The sequence below is a fragment of the Periplaneta americana genome, chromosome 4, assembly GCF_040183065.1.
Source record: "Periplaneta americana isolate PAMFEO1 chromosome 4, P.americana_PAMFEO1_priV1, whole genome shotgun sequence".
NCBI classification, from domain to species: Eukaryota; Metazoa; Arthropoda; class Insecta; order Blattodea; family Blattidae; genus Periplaneta; species Periplaneta americana.
Window position 1 is genome coordinate 22,279,749 of NC_091120.1, and position 19,185 is coordinate 22,298,933.

Here is a 19,185-nt window from a genome sequence, read left to right on the forward strand (position 1 = left end):
AAAAAATCTGAAAGTTAGAATTTATGAAACAGTTATATTACCGATTGTTCTGTATGGTTGTGAAACTTGGACTCTCAATTTGAGAGAGGAACATAGATTAAGGGTGTTTGAGAATAAGGCTCTTAGGAAAATATTTGGGGCTAAGAGGGATGAAGTTACAGGAGAGTGGAGAAAGTTACACAACGCAGAGCTGCACGCATTGTATTCTTCACCTGACATAATTAGGAACATTAAATCCTGACGTTTGAGATGGGCAGGACATGTAGCACGTATGGGCGAATCCAGAAATGCATATAGAGTGTTAGTTGGGAGGCCGGAGGGAAAAAAGACCTTTAGGGAGGCCGAGACGTAGATGGGAGGATAATATTAAAATGGATTTGAGGGAGGTGGGATATGATGATAGAGATTGGATTAATCTTGCACAGGATAGGGACCGATGGCGGGCTTATGTGAGGGCGGCAATGAATCTCCGGGTTCCTTAAAACCAGTAAGTAGGTAAGTATTACAATGAGCATGTACAAAAAAATATGTGTACGGTTTTATTACATTAGCACTGTTTAACTTCAAAATAGATCCATGGGTCGCGCAAGTTGATGGCCTAGTTGGCTATGGGTCTTGGCTAAAAAACATTAAGAACTTCTGCTGTAGATGAAGCTTAGCTTTGTAATTATTCAAGTAGGAATGCATGTGTACTTTATGAATACAGGCACTAACAATTAACTTCTGCAATATGAATCATAGATATAATGGTAACTTTCACAATAAGAAGCATATATAGCCATGATACTCATATGAGCTATTTGTATAAATAATTTGATACCTGTGTGAGTCCAAATGGATGTGTTGCTTCTGGAACTAAATGGACCCTGTTCCTGCCATGAAGATCCGATGTCTCTATCCTGTCTCTCAGTGCATCTGCCCAATAAAGGCGGCGCGCAGTATAATCCAATGCTAATCCATTTGGGAATCCAAGATCAGTATCAACAACAATTCGACGAGACGAGCCATCCAGAAAGGATCTTTCAATCTTTGGATTATCTCCCCAGTCAGTCCAATACAGGTATCTGGAGACACAATTCCAGTTACCTATCAGTATATGGTTATATTTGCAAAAACAGTTTCTTGTCTTTTAATAAAAAATATTCATTTCGTTATAGGTCATATACCTGCACTTGAAATGCTTTAATATTTACGAGTATTAATTATTTAATAGTTGTTTACGGTAAAAGTGTTAAAATGACATTTGTGCGAGATCGTGCGTATTTGCTTGTTTTCCGCACAGAACCAATACGCGGTAAGTGTGAAATACCACATTCAGTATTCCCAACGTAACACACATAATAATTTCCCTCTTCTTACCGCTTAAGCGCGACATTCATTTTACTGCTTTAGGCTTTTAACATATTATTTTTAGAGACGTTTAACATAGTAATAATTACAAATTGGAAACTTACCACTGCAATTTCACCTAAATTGCAATGTTAATTATTGTTTTTAAATATTTGCAAAAATTAAGTAAAGTCTACTACTCCACGAAACTTATTGCATTCCTGATACAATTAACATTAAGGAAGCCGTGAAAAAATCAACGAGATTCCAGATGCCGATGTTATTACTGCAATATGTTATATAAATAATATTGTTAAAATATTAAAATGAAAAATAAATCATTATATCACCTTACCGTTTGTTTTAAGTTCGCATTTATAGACTGGGGGGGAAAAAGACAGACGTATATCACGGCCTGCTGGAGTATAGTAAACACAGAAAACATTTTATAGCAACAATGTTGAAGAAAGATATTTTGGTGTTCCGAAGTTGCCGTCATTAAACAGAAACCAAAATGGAGATTTCATTGCAACTAATTAGAAATTCCTCTTTCAGGTATGTAATAAACGATCTTCGCACAAAATAATGTACGATACACGAGCGGTATGTTTGTTTTCATGTTCTCGGAAATTAAAAAAACTCAACTACGTTTCGCTTTTTCAATCTTTTCCTCGAACATGAAAACGTCAACATACCGCTCTTGTAACGTATATTACTATTTATTTTGTGAGTAGGAACGTTTGCAAAATAAAGCTGCAAGCTGGGTGTAGCAGATCCAAAAAAAAAAAAAAAAAAAAAAAAAAAAAAAAAAAAAAAAAAAAAAAAATAAAATAATTACAACCGTTCGTCCATGCTGGTATAGAGACAATTCCCCCAACGTCTCCATAGCTGTGTTCCCCCTCATTATAATAGTGAAACTTCATCGCGTTAAGAGCAGGTGGTGGTATAGCTCACAAGCAAACGTTTTGATGGGGGCAGATAAAAAAGTTAAGTTTTTTTCTTCCACCATGTTAATAATGTCAAAAGAAGTGCTTATACAAATTTTGGCCACTCGACCGCAATTACGAGGGCCGTAAAAAAAATAAGTTCGCCAGGGGCCTCTAACAGAAAAAAAAAACACAATTTCATTGGACAAATTTATTGGAGCGGACACAGAAATTGTTGAGCTATTTTTCAACATATTTTTCATCGAAATTGAGACATTTCTCATATCATGGGCTCGACAGAGAGAGGTGCAGACGCAGTCAAACGCTGGTTCCGATCTGAGGCGGCTGACTTCTACGACACAAAAATTGATCCCATGGTATGACAAATGTCTCAATTCCAGTGGGGGATATGTTGACAAATAGCGCAACAATTGCTGTATCTGTTTCAATAAATCTTTCTATGCAATTGTGCTTTTTTCTATAAACGGCCCCAGGGAAAATCACTTTCTGTACGGCCTCGTAATTGCGATCGAGTGGCCAAAATTTGTATAAGCAATTCTATTGACATTATTAACATGGTGGAAGAAAAAAATTAACTTTTTTATCTGCCCCCATCAGAACGTTTGCTTGTCAGTGCTAGAGCATTCGACTTCAGATTAAAAGGTTTAAAACTGCATTTAATTTTTAATTGTTTAATGTAGGGATCAATAAAATAGTTGTTGAAGCAATTGGTATATTTTGTATACATTTCTTTACCAAAAAATAGTTAAAAAGTAGACCTGGTAATGTTTGAACTGCTTTATTGAACGGTTGTGATTGCTGCTGTGTGACATCTGGTGGAAAAAATTGACAATCGGGCGCAAACAGTCGAAAGTAGTGTTACAATTAATTTCTGTGCTAGTGTTAAAAGATCTACGTTTAGATATGGCTGTCTAAAAAGAATGTTATTTTAAAAATAAAGATTTAATGAAGATGATGAGAAACAGGAGAAGGAGAAGGAATGAGACTGTTGAAGAAAACTACAGGAATCAGAAAAATAGAGCTACCTACAAAATATCTTTATATGTCACTTCTAAGGATGTACTTGTATTTTAATTCAGTTCAACTTACCCTTGTCGTGGGAACATAGCTAGTGCACGAGGTTCATCAAGGCCATCTCGGATGACCACTTTACGGGATGACCCATCTAGACGAGCAACTTCTAACACTTTGCGACCAGCGTCAGTCCAGTATATATTATCCGCAATCCAGTCTACTGCTAGTCCATCTGGAGTTGTCAGATTGGTGGAAATGATCGTCTCTGTGCTTGTTAAGTTATGCATATCTACACTCCTGTGAACATAAATTAAATAAGTCCGTTAATATGAATTTTAGGACAATGACAATATCATCTCTTGAAATGGATTATAATAACTTTCTGTTTGCATAAGATATAGTGACGAATAAAACATAAACCGCATGTTACTTAAAATGTTTTCTTTCAAATAACTTTTTAGACGAATGTAAAATAAATAATTGATTAAATGGCGATCTTACTCGTGTTAATTATGTAAGCATGTGCGACTTACAGCTGTTTCGGTGCTATTCGACACCATCCTCAGAGCCTACTAGATCTCGGCGCTATCTCACTTCGCTGCCTGTTGTGTGGGTGCGTTCGTGTGAAGAAGAGTTGTGTCAAATAGTGTGTGTGTTCTGAAATTGATCTGTGTGTTGTATGTTTGACATACTTACATAATTAACACGAGTAAGATCGCCATTTAATCAATTATTTATATTCAAGTGTTAAAAATAGTGTACGAAAGATTCAACATGGATTGTAAAATAGGTAATCATATGTAGACAATATAGAGTCTGCGAACTACATAGCCGACATTTAGAAGAATTAGGATTGTCGTACATCCCAGAATGTTTCAGTGCACAACAATAATAATTCCTGACTATTCAAGGAAAAGTGCAGTCGCATTCTTTCGATCACTCACAGGGCACGACTGTTTGTGAAAGTATTTGAGCAAAATATTGGAATTATTTCTTTACCACTTTATCCATTGTGCAGTCTTTAGGAAGAAATGGATCAGGATCATCTTCAGTGATGTCCAGCCCTTTCCTCTAAATCCACTGTGTGTGAGAAATTTTGAAGAGTAAGAGAGTTAACGGCTGTATTGCCAAGAACACTGCACTAGTTAACAACAACACATTCCGGAAATATGGTACCGGCAATGATTTTATGTGGACTAAAAATTATCCCATTAAGATGATGGAAAAATGTTGTAGGTATAGTCACGAAGCATTTGAAATAGCTTACGACTATTTTGCGTTTTGTACAAAAGCGTAATTGCACAACCATCATCCCGCATTTAATGAATTTTCATTTCCGAAAATGAAAAAAATCTGGTACCGGTAATGATTTTATGTGGACTAAAAATTATCCCATTGAGATGATGGAAAAATGTTGTAGGTATAGTCACGAAGCATTTGAAATAGCTTACGACTATTTTGCGTTTTGTACAAAAGCGTAATTGCACAACTATCATGACCCATTTAATGAATTTTCATTTCCGAAAATGAAAAAAAATCTGGTACCGGCAATGATTTTATGTGGACTAAAAATTATCCCATTAAGATGATGGAAAAATGTTGTAGGTATAGTCACGAAGCATTTGAAATAGCTTACGACTATTTTGCGTTTTGTACAAAAGCGTAATTGCACAACTATCATGCCCCATTTAATGAATTTTCATTTCCGAAAATGAAAAAAAATATGGTACTGGTAATGATTTTATGTGGACTAAAAATTATCCCATTAAGATGATGGAAAAATGTTGTAGGTTTAGTCACGAAGCATTTGAAATAGCTTACGACTATTTTGCGTTTTGTACAAAAGCGTAATTGCACAACCATCATCCCGCATTTAATGAATTTTCATTTCCGAAAATGAAAAAAATCTGGTACCGGTAATGATTTTATGTGGACTAAAAATTATCCCATTAAGGTGATGGAAAAATGTTGTAGGTATAGTCACGAAGCATTTGAAATAGCTTACGACTATTTTGCGTTTTGTACAAAAGCGTAATTGCACAACTATCATGCCCCATTTAATGAATTTTCATTTCCGAAAATGAAAAAAATCTGGTACCGGTAATGATTTTATGTGGACTAAAAATTATCCCATTAAGATGATGGAAAAATGTTGTAGGTATAGTCACGAAGCATTTGAAATAGCTTACGACTATTTTGCGTTTTGTACAAAAGCGTAATTGCACAACCATCATCCCGCATTTAATGAATTTTCATTTCCGAAAATGAAAAAAATCTGGTACCGGTAATGATTTTATGTGGACTAAAAATTATCCCATTGAGATGATGGAAAAATGTTGTAGGTATAGTCACGAAGCATTTGAAATAGCTTACGACTATTTTGCGTTTTGTACAAAAGCGTAATTGCACAACCATCATCCCCCATTTAATGAATTTTCATTTCCGAAAATGAAAAAAATATGGTACCGGTAATGATTTTATGTGGACTAAAAATTATCCCATTGAGATGATGGAAAAATGTTGTAGGTATAGTCACGAAGCATTTGAAATACCTTACGACTATTTTGCGTTTTGTACAAAAGCGTAATTGCACAACCATCATCCCTCATTTAATGAATTTTCATTTCCGAAAATGAAAAAAATATGGTACCGGTAATGATTTTATGTGGACTAAAAATTATCCCATTAAGATGATGGAAAAATGTTGTAGGTATAGTCACGAAGCATTTGAAATAGCTTACGACTATTTTGCGTTTTGCACAAAAGCGTAATTGCACAACCATCATCCCCCATTTAATGAATTTTCATTTCCGAAAATGAAAAAAATCTGGTACCGGTAATGATTTTATGTGGACTAAAAATTATCCCATTAAGATGATGGAAAAATGTTGTAGGTATAGTCACGAAGCATTTGAAATAGCTTACGACTATTTTGCGTTTTGCACAAAAGCGTAATTGCACAACCATCATCCCCCATTTAATGAATTTTCATTTCCGAAAATGAAAAAAATATGGTACCGGTAATGATTTTATGTGGACTAAAAATTATCCCATTAAGATGATGGAAAAATGTTGTAGGTATAGTCACGAAGCATTTGAAATAGCTTACGACTATTTTGCGTTTTGCACAAAAGCGTAATTGCACAACCATCATCCCCCATTTAATGAATTTTCATTTCCGAAAATGAAAAAAATCTGGTACCGGTAATGATTTTATGTGGACTAAAAATTATCCCATTGAGATGATGGAAAAATGTTGTAGGTATAGTCACGAAGCATTTGAAATAGCTTACGACTATTTTGCGTTTTGTACAAAAGCGTAATTGCACAACCATCATCCCCCATTTAATGAATTTTCATTTCCGAAAATGAAAAAAATATGGTACCGGTAATGATTTTATGTGGACTAAAAACTATCCCATTAAGATGATAGAAAAATGTTGTAGGTATAGTCACGAAGCATTTGAAATAGCTTACGACTATTTTGCGTTTTGTACAAAAGCGTAATTGCACAACCATCATCCCCCATTTAATGAATTTTCATTTCCGAAAATGAAAAAAATATGGTACCGGTAATGATTTTATGTGGACTAAAAATTATCCCATTAAGATGATGAAAAAATGTTGTAGGTATAGTCACGAAGCATTTGAAATAGCTTACGACTATTTTGCGTTTTGTACAAAAGCGTAATTGCACAACTGTCATCCCCCATTTAATGAATTTTCATTTCCGAAAATGAAAAAAAATATGGTACCGGTAATGATTTTATGTGGACTAAAAATTATCCCATTAAGATGATGGAAAAATGTTGTAGGTATAGTCACGAAGCATTTGAAATAGCTTACGACTAGTTTGCGTTTTGTACAAAAGCGTAATTGCACAACTGTCATCCCCCATTTAATGAATTTTCATTTCCGAAAATGAAAAAAAATATGGTACCGGTAATGATTTTATGTGGACTAAAAATTATCCCATTAAGATGATGGAAAAATGTTGTAGGTATAGTCACGAAGCATTTGAAATAGCTTACGACTATTTTGCGTTTTGTACAAAAGCGTAATTGCACAACCATCATCCCCCATTTAATGAATTTTCATTTCCGAAAATGAAAAAAATATGGTACCGGTAATGATTTTATGTGGACTAAAAATTATCCCATTAAGATGATGGAAAAATGTTGTAGGTATAGTCACGAAGCATTTGAAATAGCTTACGACTATTTTGCGTTTTGTACAAAAGCGTAAATGCACAACCATCATCCCCCATTTAATGAATTTTCATTTCCGAAAATGAAAAAAATCTGGTACCGGTAATGATTTTATGTGGACTAAAAATGATCCCATTAAGATGATGGAAAAATGTTGTAGGTATAGTCACGAAGCATTTGAAATAGCTTACGACTATTTTGCGTTTTGTACAAAAGCGTAATTGCACAACCATCATCCCCCATTTAATGAATTTTCATTTCCGAAAATGAAAAAAATATGGTACTGGTAATGATTTTATGTGGATTAAAAACTATCCCATTAAGATGATGGAAAAATGTTGTAGGTATAGTCACGAAGCATTTGAAATAGCTTACGACTATTTTGCGTTTTGTACAAAAGTGTAATTGCACAACCATCATCCCCCATTTAATGAATTTTCATTTCCGAAAATGAAAAAAATATGGTACCGGTAATGATTTTATGTGGACTAAAAATTATCCCATTAAGATGATGGAAAAATGTTGTAGGTATAGTCACGAAGCATTTGAAATAGCTTACGACTATTTTGCGTTTTGTACAAAAGCGTAAATGCACAACCATCATCCCCCATTTAATGAATTTTCATTTCCGAAAATGAAAAAAATCTGGTACCGGTAATGATTTTATGTGGACTAAAAATGATCCCATTAAGATGATGGAAAAATGTTGTAGGTATAGTCACGAAGCATTTGAAATAGCTTACGACTATTTTGCGTTTTGTACAAAAGCGTAATTGCACAACCATCATCCCCCATTTAATGAATTTTCATTTCCGAAAATGAAAAAAATATGGTACTGGTAATGATTTTATGTGGATTAAAAACTATCCCATTAAGATGATGGAAAAATGTTGTAGGTATAGTCACGAAGCATTTGAAATAGCTTACGACTATTTTGCGTTTTGCACAAAAGCGTAATTGCACAACCATCATCCCCCATTTAATGAATTTTCATTTCCGAAAATGAAAAAAATCTGGTAGCGGTAATGATTTTATGTGGACTAAAAATTATCCCATTAAGGTGATGGAAAAATGTTGTAGGTATAGTCACGAAGCATTTGAAATAGCTTACGACTATTTTGCGTTTTGTACAAAAGTGTAATTGCACAACCATCATCCCCCATTTAATGAATTTTCATTTCCGAAAATGAAAAAAATCTGGTACCGGTAATGATTTTATGTGGACTAAAAATTATCCCATTAAGGTGATGGAAAAATGTTGTAGGTATAGTCACGAAGCATTTGAAATAGCTTACGACTATTTTGCGTTTTGTACAAAAGCGTAATTGCACAACCATCATCCCTCATTTAATGAATTTTCATTTCCGAAAATGAAAAAAATTACGAAATTTTACGATAGGCCTTTCCTACTTGAAAGTAGACAAGATCTTTATTTAACTGAAATCACTAGGATAAATTTCCATGCTCAGGACGAGAATCGAACTCGGGATCTCATGATTTGTAGTGACGAATGCTGACAGCTAGATCACGAATCTGTTTGTTATAGAATCTGCTTGTTACATCGTCATTTTATAACACTGCTAGATAACATCGCCTGTTGGTTATGCAATTGGCAGAGTCTTGGTGTATCTAGGGTTGCATTGTATTCTGTGAATGCTACTAAGAAAATATCGTATTCTACACTGACATTGGCATTCTATGGGAGTCTATCACAGCTTTACAACTCTATATAGGAACAGTATGAACAATTCCACATTGCTCTTTATACTTATAATTGTTAGCATCTGAAGTTTTTGGCTAATTTTGATTATTTTTCCTATTCTTCATGCATAAAGGCATTGTTACACACAGGGTGCGAATTAATGAGGGATGTGGAGATTTCCCCTCTCTCTGTTGGAAAGTTAACCGCCTCTCATAAAATTATTCATATTAACATTCCTGCCAGGGATAACTTCTGTCCCCTCACAAAATATAATTGTTTTAATACGAGTATTACTTCATAAAGTATAAAGTAAGCAAAGAAAATTAATAATGTATTATCATTACCGGCAAGCTGACAACAATCAATAACTTACTTAGGAATTACACACCTTATCTTAAGCCTGCTCATGGATATAATTATTATTATGATGAAGATGCAAGACAAGCAACTCAGTGCGACCAAACGTTGAGCAATAATAATAATAATAATAATAATAATAATAATAATAATAATAATAATAATAATAATAATGTTATATAATAAGGTATTCTCTATCTAGGATTCTATTCCCCCTCATCAGAAATCTTAATTCGCAACCTGGTTACACAATCCTAGAAAGAATTATATTTCAAGCACATACAACGTAAACATGAATTCATTACTTTTGAGAAAAATTTTGTAATATGCGTATGGTTATTCTTTGAAATATAAAATATGAAACACATCGTACAAAGATATCTGGATGGAATTAAATTTATTGTGTAAAATGAGTATTAACAGAGCCTTCTTTAGTTACAAGCCGGAGAATGGGTAGGTTTGGCAACGCAGAGTGGAGGCGGGAGATTTTGAAGTGATATTGTGTTTGCTCATTGCTTTCGTTATACGTAACGCGTATTTTTTCAATATGACTTCATGCACAAAAGTAAGATCAAGATTCAGAGTAGTGATGTAAATTATTAGGGCTTGAAAATAGTATTTTATTGCACTCAATTAACTGTACTTCAGAATACGGCGTAAGTAGGATACTTACATACAAAGGCTGCCACTAAAAATAATTACAAAAAAAAAACGTTTTTATTGATAGTACGTAGGTAAATAAATAAATAAATAAATAAATAAATAAATAAATAAATAAATAAATAAATAAATAAATAAATAAATAAATAAATAAATAAGATATTCCTTGCACCGAAAATAATAAAATCAATAATGCAATAAAGGTGTAAGTTTCTACGCAGTATTCTTAAGTTCCATTCAGTTAAATTTGTGGCTAGCAAATTGACAATGTTTTGCCGCTTAGGCCTAATGTTGTTTCACCTCTGACGTGAAACATGTAGGATATCATATGCATTTTAATTTCATGTGATTATGTCGTGTTTTTCTATAAATATTTCAAATGTCCAGGAAGCCAGTTTTAGTTTGAACCTGGCCAGCCACCATAACAATACTGTTATCCTAAATTATTTGTTATAAACTTTTTAAAATATAATTTTAAATAATTATAACTACAGAAAACAAGCTAAGAATGTAAATTATGCAAATGAGCCTAAAATAAAATGTAAACAGAAGAAACTATTGACATACCTATTATAATAAAAGTATGAGGATGTAAATGCAGTTAAGCCAAGTAAAAAAATCTATGGAAAAATGAAAAAACATACCTTCAACATAATACTAACAAAACGCAAAATTATCGATTAAGTACATATACAGTATGTGTCAATTAGCGTAAACTCAGTGAACTTTAAATCCTGTAAATACGAAGTGAAAAGAAACATGTTTATATCTAATTTATTACAAAATAAATAATATTAATAAACAAACCTTGAAAACCAACAAAATGATTATATGCATCTACAAATTATAGGTAGTTCTGACGTATAGCAGGCATTCCGAATCTTCAACAAAACTGCAACATTTATGGGATCACAAAACAGCAGTTTACAATGAATTTGAAAACCAACGGCGTAACTTTATTGATATAGGAGGCGAGACCCAACAATTTGACTAGAATTCTGATACACACAAACCACAAATAAGACTATAAAAATGTAGTTATACAATATTTAATATTTAGTAGAATAGTCAATTACTTTGTCATCAATAACCGTAAAAATTGCCTAAGACTGCAATCATTTTATTTTCATTTATTGTCTTGATTTTATTGCCAACACCCACATAGTTTATAATACATCAGTAATGAACGTTTGGTACGACCGCAAACATAATTCTATCCACACACACTTATATTGTAACATTAATTTACATTGAAAACCGGCATTAGCACAAACACGTGTCCTGTATGGTAGGCCTCCGGGTGACAGTTAATTACAGTGTTGCCGACGTATGGTTCCGGCTTGTAACTAAAGAAGGCTCTGGTACTAATAGTAAAAAAATAATTTTAAAGTTGGCATTCCTGGATATGCCTTGTAGGAAACTTTTAGGCCTACATTTTTTTATTATTTACACGGATAATTGTTTTATTAAGTTGTCATTCATTGTTTTTGCTTTCATATTCAAGCTATGAAGGTAAGCAATTGTGAAGGTAAGAAAAAAAAATAAATTTCCGAGAAATAGACACCAGCATATGACAGTTTTTTTTCTTTAGAATACACTATTGAGTTGACTGTTCTGGCAACGCTGATGGGTTGCTATGGTAACATAAACAAATTGCTGCAACGTGACAGACAGTCAGGTTCCGAAATATTTTCCTTCCTGCGTTCGTAATAGTGCTGCCAGTGTCATTGTAGCCGCCTAAATTATAGATACTTGCTATTTCCGATGACTATTTAGAATGGTATTTTAATAATTTGAATCGATCATTATTAAAAGGTACTAAGTCAATTTTGATGACATTGATATTTTTTCTGCATTTAATAGACGATTAAACAAACCAGTTATATTCCATGAATGATGTTTACATACAATACAAACATAACTTAACAATTATTAAGCGAGTATAACAGTTATCTTCGATTATCTGAATAATGAATAATATGACTGATTCATTTATTTTGACAATTTCCGTCCAGTCACTACTAGTAATTTATTCACATTGAAAAGTTTTAACCACAGTGACGACTTACCTAATAATGTCTAGAAACACATCTGTGTAATAGATTTTTTGTTTTCTCCAATGGAAGTCGACAGCTATTGCATTATGCACATCTGGTATTGGCAGTGTTACATCCCACAGTTCTGGTGTATCCAGTGATACTCTAGCTAGCGTGCTTCTCGTGGCGAACAGAAGGTAGCTGGTGGGAGATGTGTTGCAGGTCTGTCCGTCCGCACGTAGCACGATGCCCGTTGGGCAAGCACAGGTGTAGCTGGAGGGGGTCCGCAAGCATAGGTGTGAGCAGCCTCCATTGTTCCTCCCACATGCATTCTCTGCGACGTTGTCCACCTGCAGTGGGTGGGGAACAGAGTCGGACAGACAAACAGCTGCTTTCATGCTGAATACAACAGTTACTAATAACATCTTGTAATATTCACTCAAAACCTATAAAAATATTTTTTGTTCTTCAGTATACTCTTTTAACACTTAATTGTCACTAATTATAATTTAAATTATTTAAGGAATAAAACAACTTAACATGTCATAATCAGCCACGAAAGTATTGAAAGATGAAGTAAGCAAAGGTGATATTGATTGGCCACTTTTGTAGCTTCTGAGAGCGGAGAAGTGGGGTTAGGGAAAGATAACCTCGTGACCTATGCGTGCGATATGCCGACCTGAGATAACATTCAGTAGGCTAGGGTCTATCATCAGTTCAAAAACATTACCGCTCCACGATCTAGATCTTTTATTAAATCTCTGCCTCTGTGCAACGTCACAGTTTGCGTTTGGAGGGAAGAGAGATAGCAAAATGTTGTAATGTTTTTTAATACGTACTATACTAACAGCATGAGATTTCTATGGAAGATAATACAGGATCGAAGACTCATTCGAGAACGACCGCACATTATTGATTGGCGTTGGAGGAATATCACAAAAGTTAAACGCTTTAGAGCAGAGCAAAGACAAATTATCTGTATGAGTCTTCGTTAGATACCGATTTGACTTCCCAAAAAATGGTGGCAGAAAAGAAACGATGTTAGAAGGAAACAAGTCCAAAAGGCTTATAATAGTAGATATAGGTTTCGAAACTGGATTTTTTATGGTGGTCTACTCATTTATAAAGATGGCTCAAATACTGGTGACTACCACCGAGAAATGAACTCTATCTTCGAGAAATGGTTGAGGGAGCGAGTAATTCCAAACTTGCCACCTGCCTCAGTAACAGTGCGAGTCTGCTATGGACGAAATAATTTGATCATTTAAACTTTATAATGATCAAATACAATTATTATTAGACTTCATGGAATTGCCACGAGAATCGTAAGGTTTACTACGCACGCGGTATAGACTGTATGAGAAGGAGACGTGCAACGGATTGAGTATGCCTCTGATGTAAACACTGAGCAGTATACTGCGGTTACAATAAAACCTTATCCTGCATTCAAGAAATATAATGAATGACATCCTTGAATATGTGCATTGCAGTGAAGAGTTACATAAATTTTGAGCGACTGCAAAGTGAACCTCCTCTGGTGGTTACTCAAACAGTTTTTATATATTGGGAAAATGTACGTTCAACATCACACGATGTAGTAGGTGCATATTTGAAGAACGGAAAGTCACTACTTTTTTGTACACCAACTTTAGACGTCTTGTCGTGACCTGATAGTATTTAATTTCTAATATGAAGTTGTGAATAGGTAGAACTTTTAGCAATAATGTTTCTCAACTTACATTTCACCTTTTCTGAAATTAGTGAATTGTTATTTTGGATAACGGTTTGTGATACTTTATAGGCCTACACTATATTAAGGGCTTCTAAGAGTTGTAGTTTAGACGATTTTAACAGGGTGATGCTTTTGGACAAGATTTTAAAATTAGAATCAATGAACAGAATATCTTACAATAGCTGTTCAGAAGGCAATGATTTTACAGCAACAAAAGCGGAACTGCCTTTGCTATCCAATGCATCAATTACCTCCATTATTTTGCCGTAATATTCTGCATAATAATTAACAGCATCCAACCACGTTCCTCAACGGGTCAAGACTGGCTGCGGGGGTAAGGGTATTATTCCAGGGACAATTATTTGGAACAGCAACACTCTCATTGTAGTATGATTGAATTCTTGTCTGCACTGAACAAATGTTAAGCTTTGACTATTTCAACCACAGTAATGCAAAAACAAGTGCTTACATAGGTATACATTAGCTGTAGCTGCTCTATCTATTTGGACCGGTCACAGCTCTTAACATGAACTGCTTATACTACGAGACCGGGCGGTCGCTCACCTCTTCTATATTACCGTACATCGGCAACCCGATTGCATGCTGCGTGTGGCAATCCAACGAAGTCTAATTATTATGAATTGTATAAAAGTAAATTACAAACATGACCACCAATATCATTCAACCCAAGCTGGAAATAATCGATCCTTAAAATATATAAACAATTAATTAAATTATGATAATGAGGAAGAACAATAAGTGAAATCTGATTAGTGTAATATGTTACTAGTCAGCGATGTATGCAATAGAGGGGAAAAGGAACTGACCACCCTACCCCATTATATCCTGGCTTAGCTGTCTCAAGAGTGATGCCTTATTGGTGTCACTTATTAGGTTTAAACCTGGCTTCAAACAGTTTACTAAAACAACAATGTAATTTTAGCTTAAAGGAAATCCAGTTAGTGTCTCCTTTACCTGCACAGATCTGATATCCATTAGGCCTTCGAGCTTCCCTCGAATAATAGTGTTGTCCGTGCCGTTGACTTTATCAGCTCTGTGAAGTGCCTTGGTCTGCCAGTCTGTCCAGTACATGTGAGTTCCTACTATGACTAGGCCATATGGATGGGGCACGTCCGTCACAACAACGCGTCGATCTCTCCCTGACAAGTCAGAGCTTTCAATGGTCTTGCGCTGACCGTCGTTCCAATAAAGGCGGCCAGCAGGTCTGTCAATAGCCAAACCGTTGGGCCAGCCCAATCCATCCGATATGAGAGTGAGTCTAGAAATATAAACAAATCTATGAAACTGCCTTCTGAAGAATGCACTGGAAGGAATGGTGAACGGGAGAAGAGTTTGGTGCAGAAGAAGATATCAGATGATGATAATAATAATAATAATAATAATAATAATAATAATAATAATAATAATAATAATAATGGCTTTATTTAACCTGGGAGAGTTAAGGCCGTAAGGCCTTCTCTTACACTCAACCAGGATTAAAACTTGCTTACACAGTTGAACATAAAACTGGATCGGAATTAAGTAATTACATACTGATACAGTTTAGGTACATAATGAGATCAAAAGAGGTAGTTACATAAAATTTACCTCATAAAATAAAAATAAACATAGTGAAATACATATTAATGTTGTTAGAATCAAATACGAATCACATAAAAACAGAAGCCGATAATTCAATAAAAAAATGTACACAGTAGAAATAAAAATAAACACATTAGTATACATATTAGTATTAGATTACAATTAAGTAGGATTTACATAATTAAACCAGAAACCGACAATTGAATAAAAAAACAACAACACAGTGGGATACATATTAGCATTAAGTGATAAATAAACACGATTTAGATAATAAAAATAAGGAAAAAATATAAATAAATACAGTGGAACACATTCCATTAAATAGTTGCAACGCATTAGGTCTGGCAACTCATCATAAGATATTTTTCTAATTTACATTTAAAGGAAATTAAAGTTCGGCAGCCCTTGACTTTAGGCGGCAGAGAATTCCAGTGACGAGAAGTAGCAACAGTGAAAGATGAAGAATAAAGAGATGATGTGTGCAGTGGTATTTCTAGCGTGTTATCATATTGTGACCGAGTATTTAAGTTATGATACTGAGAAAGACTGTGGAATCGGACAGATAAGTAAGAGGGAGTAGAGGTGTGCAAAATTCGGTATAAGAGAGACAGGGAATGTAACTTTCTCCTCTCATTTAACCTGAGTCACAATCATTTACCGAAAGAAGGCGAAATGTGATCGTAGTAGCAGACATTACAAATGAAACGAACACACGCATTATGAACACGTTGCAGTTTCTGGGATAAATCCACCCTGAGATCACTGAATAAAGCGTCACAATAATCGAAATGAGGCATAATAAGAGTCTATACAAGCGTCTGCTTTAATTTAGCTGGATAGTGGTACAATCTTTTTAATGAGTGAAGAGTGGAAAATACTTTCTTGCATGTGTGTTTGATATGCGTGTCCCAGGTAAGGTTAGATTCAAAATGAACTCCCAGGTTTTTTACAGTTGAACTGAAAGGAATGATCGCTTTATTCAGAGTCACAGGAGGAAGGTTCAGCTTATTAATATCGGGGATTAATCTTTTATTCGAAAATAAGATAGCCTGTGATTTATCTGTATTTAAGTTAAGTCCGAATTGTTGAGACCAAGATGAAACGGATTCGAGATCTTTATTGAGTCTATTAATACAGTCACTTAGTCTATCAGGACTGACGGAAATATATAATTGAACGTCATCTGCATAAATATGATATCTGCAATATTTAAATGACTTGGCGATATCGTTAATATAGAGACAGAAAAGCAATGGACCCAATACCGAACCCTGGGGAAATCCTGACTCTACTGTCTGCCAGGAGGAGAACCGATTATCACTAGCCTGCGAATTTCAACTTTGTGTTTGTTGCCTAAAGTAAATAATGTGATTTTATATAATGTCGATGTGCTGAATTCGAATTTTCAATCCGTTTACTTCTATCACGTCAGGTTTGTTTGCAAAATCACTTTAAATGTATTGTATAAATACGTGAATTTCATCACAAACTTTTTCATTTCACTTTTTTATTTCAAATGCAAAAGCAATATTTAAAAGACATAACTTGCTGCAATTATGAGTATGGTTGTTCATACATGTCACTAGAGTGTTTTTGCTTTGTTTTGTCTTGTTTACTTCACTATTGGATGTATAAATTAGCACAATTTATCACATAAAAAATTACACCACTTGCTTCTTAGTTGAAGAAGTCCTCCTGCTCCACTTTCTTTTATTTTTGTCTTCAGGTATTTTACGCTTTAACATCCAACAATAATGAGGATGCATACTGATGCTCCATCGTCCCTGGTATTTCCTTTCGAACTCCTGCAGATCCTTGTGAAATCGTTCACCTTGCTCTTCGCTCAAAAATCCTAGATTTTCGGGGAAATAATCTAGGTGAGAAAACAGAAAATGAATTTTGATACTCATGTTACACGTATGCTTGAAGCATGTTAGCCACAATGTTTCGGTAATTATGACCCTTGTTGTTACCAAGAAATTTTAAAACAAATTCACAGAAAGATATCCATGCTGCTTTCCCCTTTTCATCCACAGTGTTTTTAAATCTGCATCAGGCATCTGTTTTCTTTAGTCAGGACCATTAAATATATCTTCTTTTAATTTGCTTCAGATAGTAGTGGAAATTTCTCACATATGTATTTGAAACAGTCTCTTTCCTTATTTAAAGCCAAGTTCTGCAGCACCCGATTCTGGTAGTCACTGTCACTCGTCACAATTTTCCTCACCACTACATCAGATTCAATGAAAACTATTCAAGATTTTCTAGTCGCACAGTGATTGGTACATCAGGCCCACGGGGTACAGGTAAAATGGCTGACCGAATAACTGGATACACGATATGCTTTTTATTTTTAGAATTGTACCCCTTCACATCACACGAACAGAAGTAGCAGTCATTACTATGGTTCGACTGCTCTCTCCAAACCATAGGTACTCCAAAACATAGCAACAGTCTTCTGCCGTTGATTCAATGATGAAGTTCTTCATTGCATACTCTACATACTTTGTGTGGTGCCCAAGTTTTACTTTGATCTCTAAGTTTGATTCCAAAATAAGCAAGATATGATGTTTTCACAAAATCTGTAAAATTACACCTTTGCTTAGGCAGTGAGTATACTTTATATAAGTTATATCACAAAAATGGTCTGGATTATTTATACATTCTCTATGCGACATGGTAAATACTTTCTTACTGAACTAAAAACTCTCAACTTTCTACTCCACAATAAAGCTTCAAAAACTGATTTCGTTTCGTTTCCAGGTGAAACACAGACTATTGAAATGTGAGAGGAACTAGACGAGTTGAGTTGAGTCTCTCACCAAGGTATGCTGGCATTTCTATCTCCCACAAATAAAGATAATGACAAGGCTGCACGTTATTTCACCCTAACTTCCTTATACGCTTGCACCCTCTATCTGCTAAGAAACATCTTTTATCCCTGATTTTCAATATAAACATCTTAAAACTATGTTGAATATATTTGGTTTTCATATCTTAACATACTAAAACTACAGTTGTTGAAGTATTATAGTTTATATAATTACGCTATAAATTGTCGTAATATATTATAAAAAAATTAAAATAAAAAAAAAATGGTACGTGATAGGAACTTTCTGGCTTCGAATTTGACTTCAGCATGCTAAAAGTACCCTAAAAACATTCAAACTTTGGAGGCAGTAATTTCATCGCAGACTAGTGTTATTAAAGACAACACGCTGCTGGCGGCCGGTGAGGTAGCAGTGCATCCAGGTGATAATGCTGTCAGAAAAATTTAACATTCGAAGATCCATGTCAACAGAGTCAAATGCTTTGCTATAATCCAATAAAATTAATATTGTTGCTAGTCGTTTATCCATAGCCTCTCGTATGTCTTCAGTTAAATTCAATAAAGCAGTGGAAGTGCTATGCCCGCTTCTGAATCCAGATTGGAAGGGGTCGATAATATTAAATTCAATCAGATATTTGCTTAATTGCTTATGGAGAATACGTTAAAGAGCCTTTGATAGAACGGGAAGAATGCAGATTGGCCGATAGTCTTTAGGAGATGTAGGTGTGTTTACTTTAGGTACCGTATTGGACGCACTAAAGCCGTTTT

At 34.5% G+C, this 19,185-nt stretch overlaps 2 protein-coding genes across 3 annotated transcripts in view; one reads left to right on the forward strand and one right to left on the reverse strand.

Moving 5' to 3' along the window:
* Lrp4 (LDL receptor related protein 4) overlaps nt 1-19,185 on the reverse strand; it is a 218,038-nt gene that overhangs the window by 24,110 nt on the left and 174,743 nt on the right. For both annotated transcript variants that reach the window (XM_069822956.1, XM_069822955.1), the window contains exons 23-26: nt 14,961-15,264; nt 12,287-12,603; nt 3,366-3,587; nt 821-1,064 (exon numbers count right to left, since the gene is read on the reverse strand). In XM_069822956.1, coding sequence (XP_069679057.1) covers nt 821-1,064; nt 3,366-3,587; nt 12,287-12,603; nt 14,961-15,264 — 1,087 coding nt within the window. The remainder of the gene's footprint in view (nt 1-820; nt 1,065-3,365; nt 3,588-12,286; nt 12,604-14,960; nt 15,265-19,185) is intronic.
* LOC138697590 (putative protein-lysine deacylase ABHD14B) overlaps nt 1-19,185 on the forward strand; it is a 242,643-nt gene that overhangs the window by 16,248 nt on the left and 207,210 nt on the right. The window lies entirely within an intron of this gene.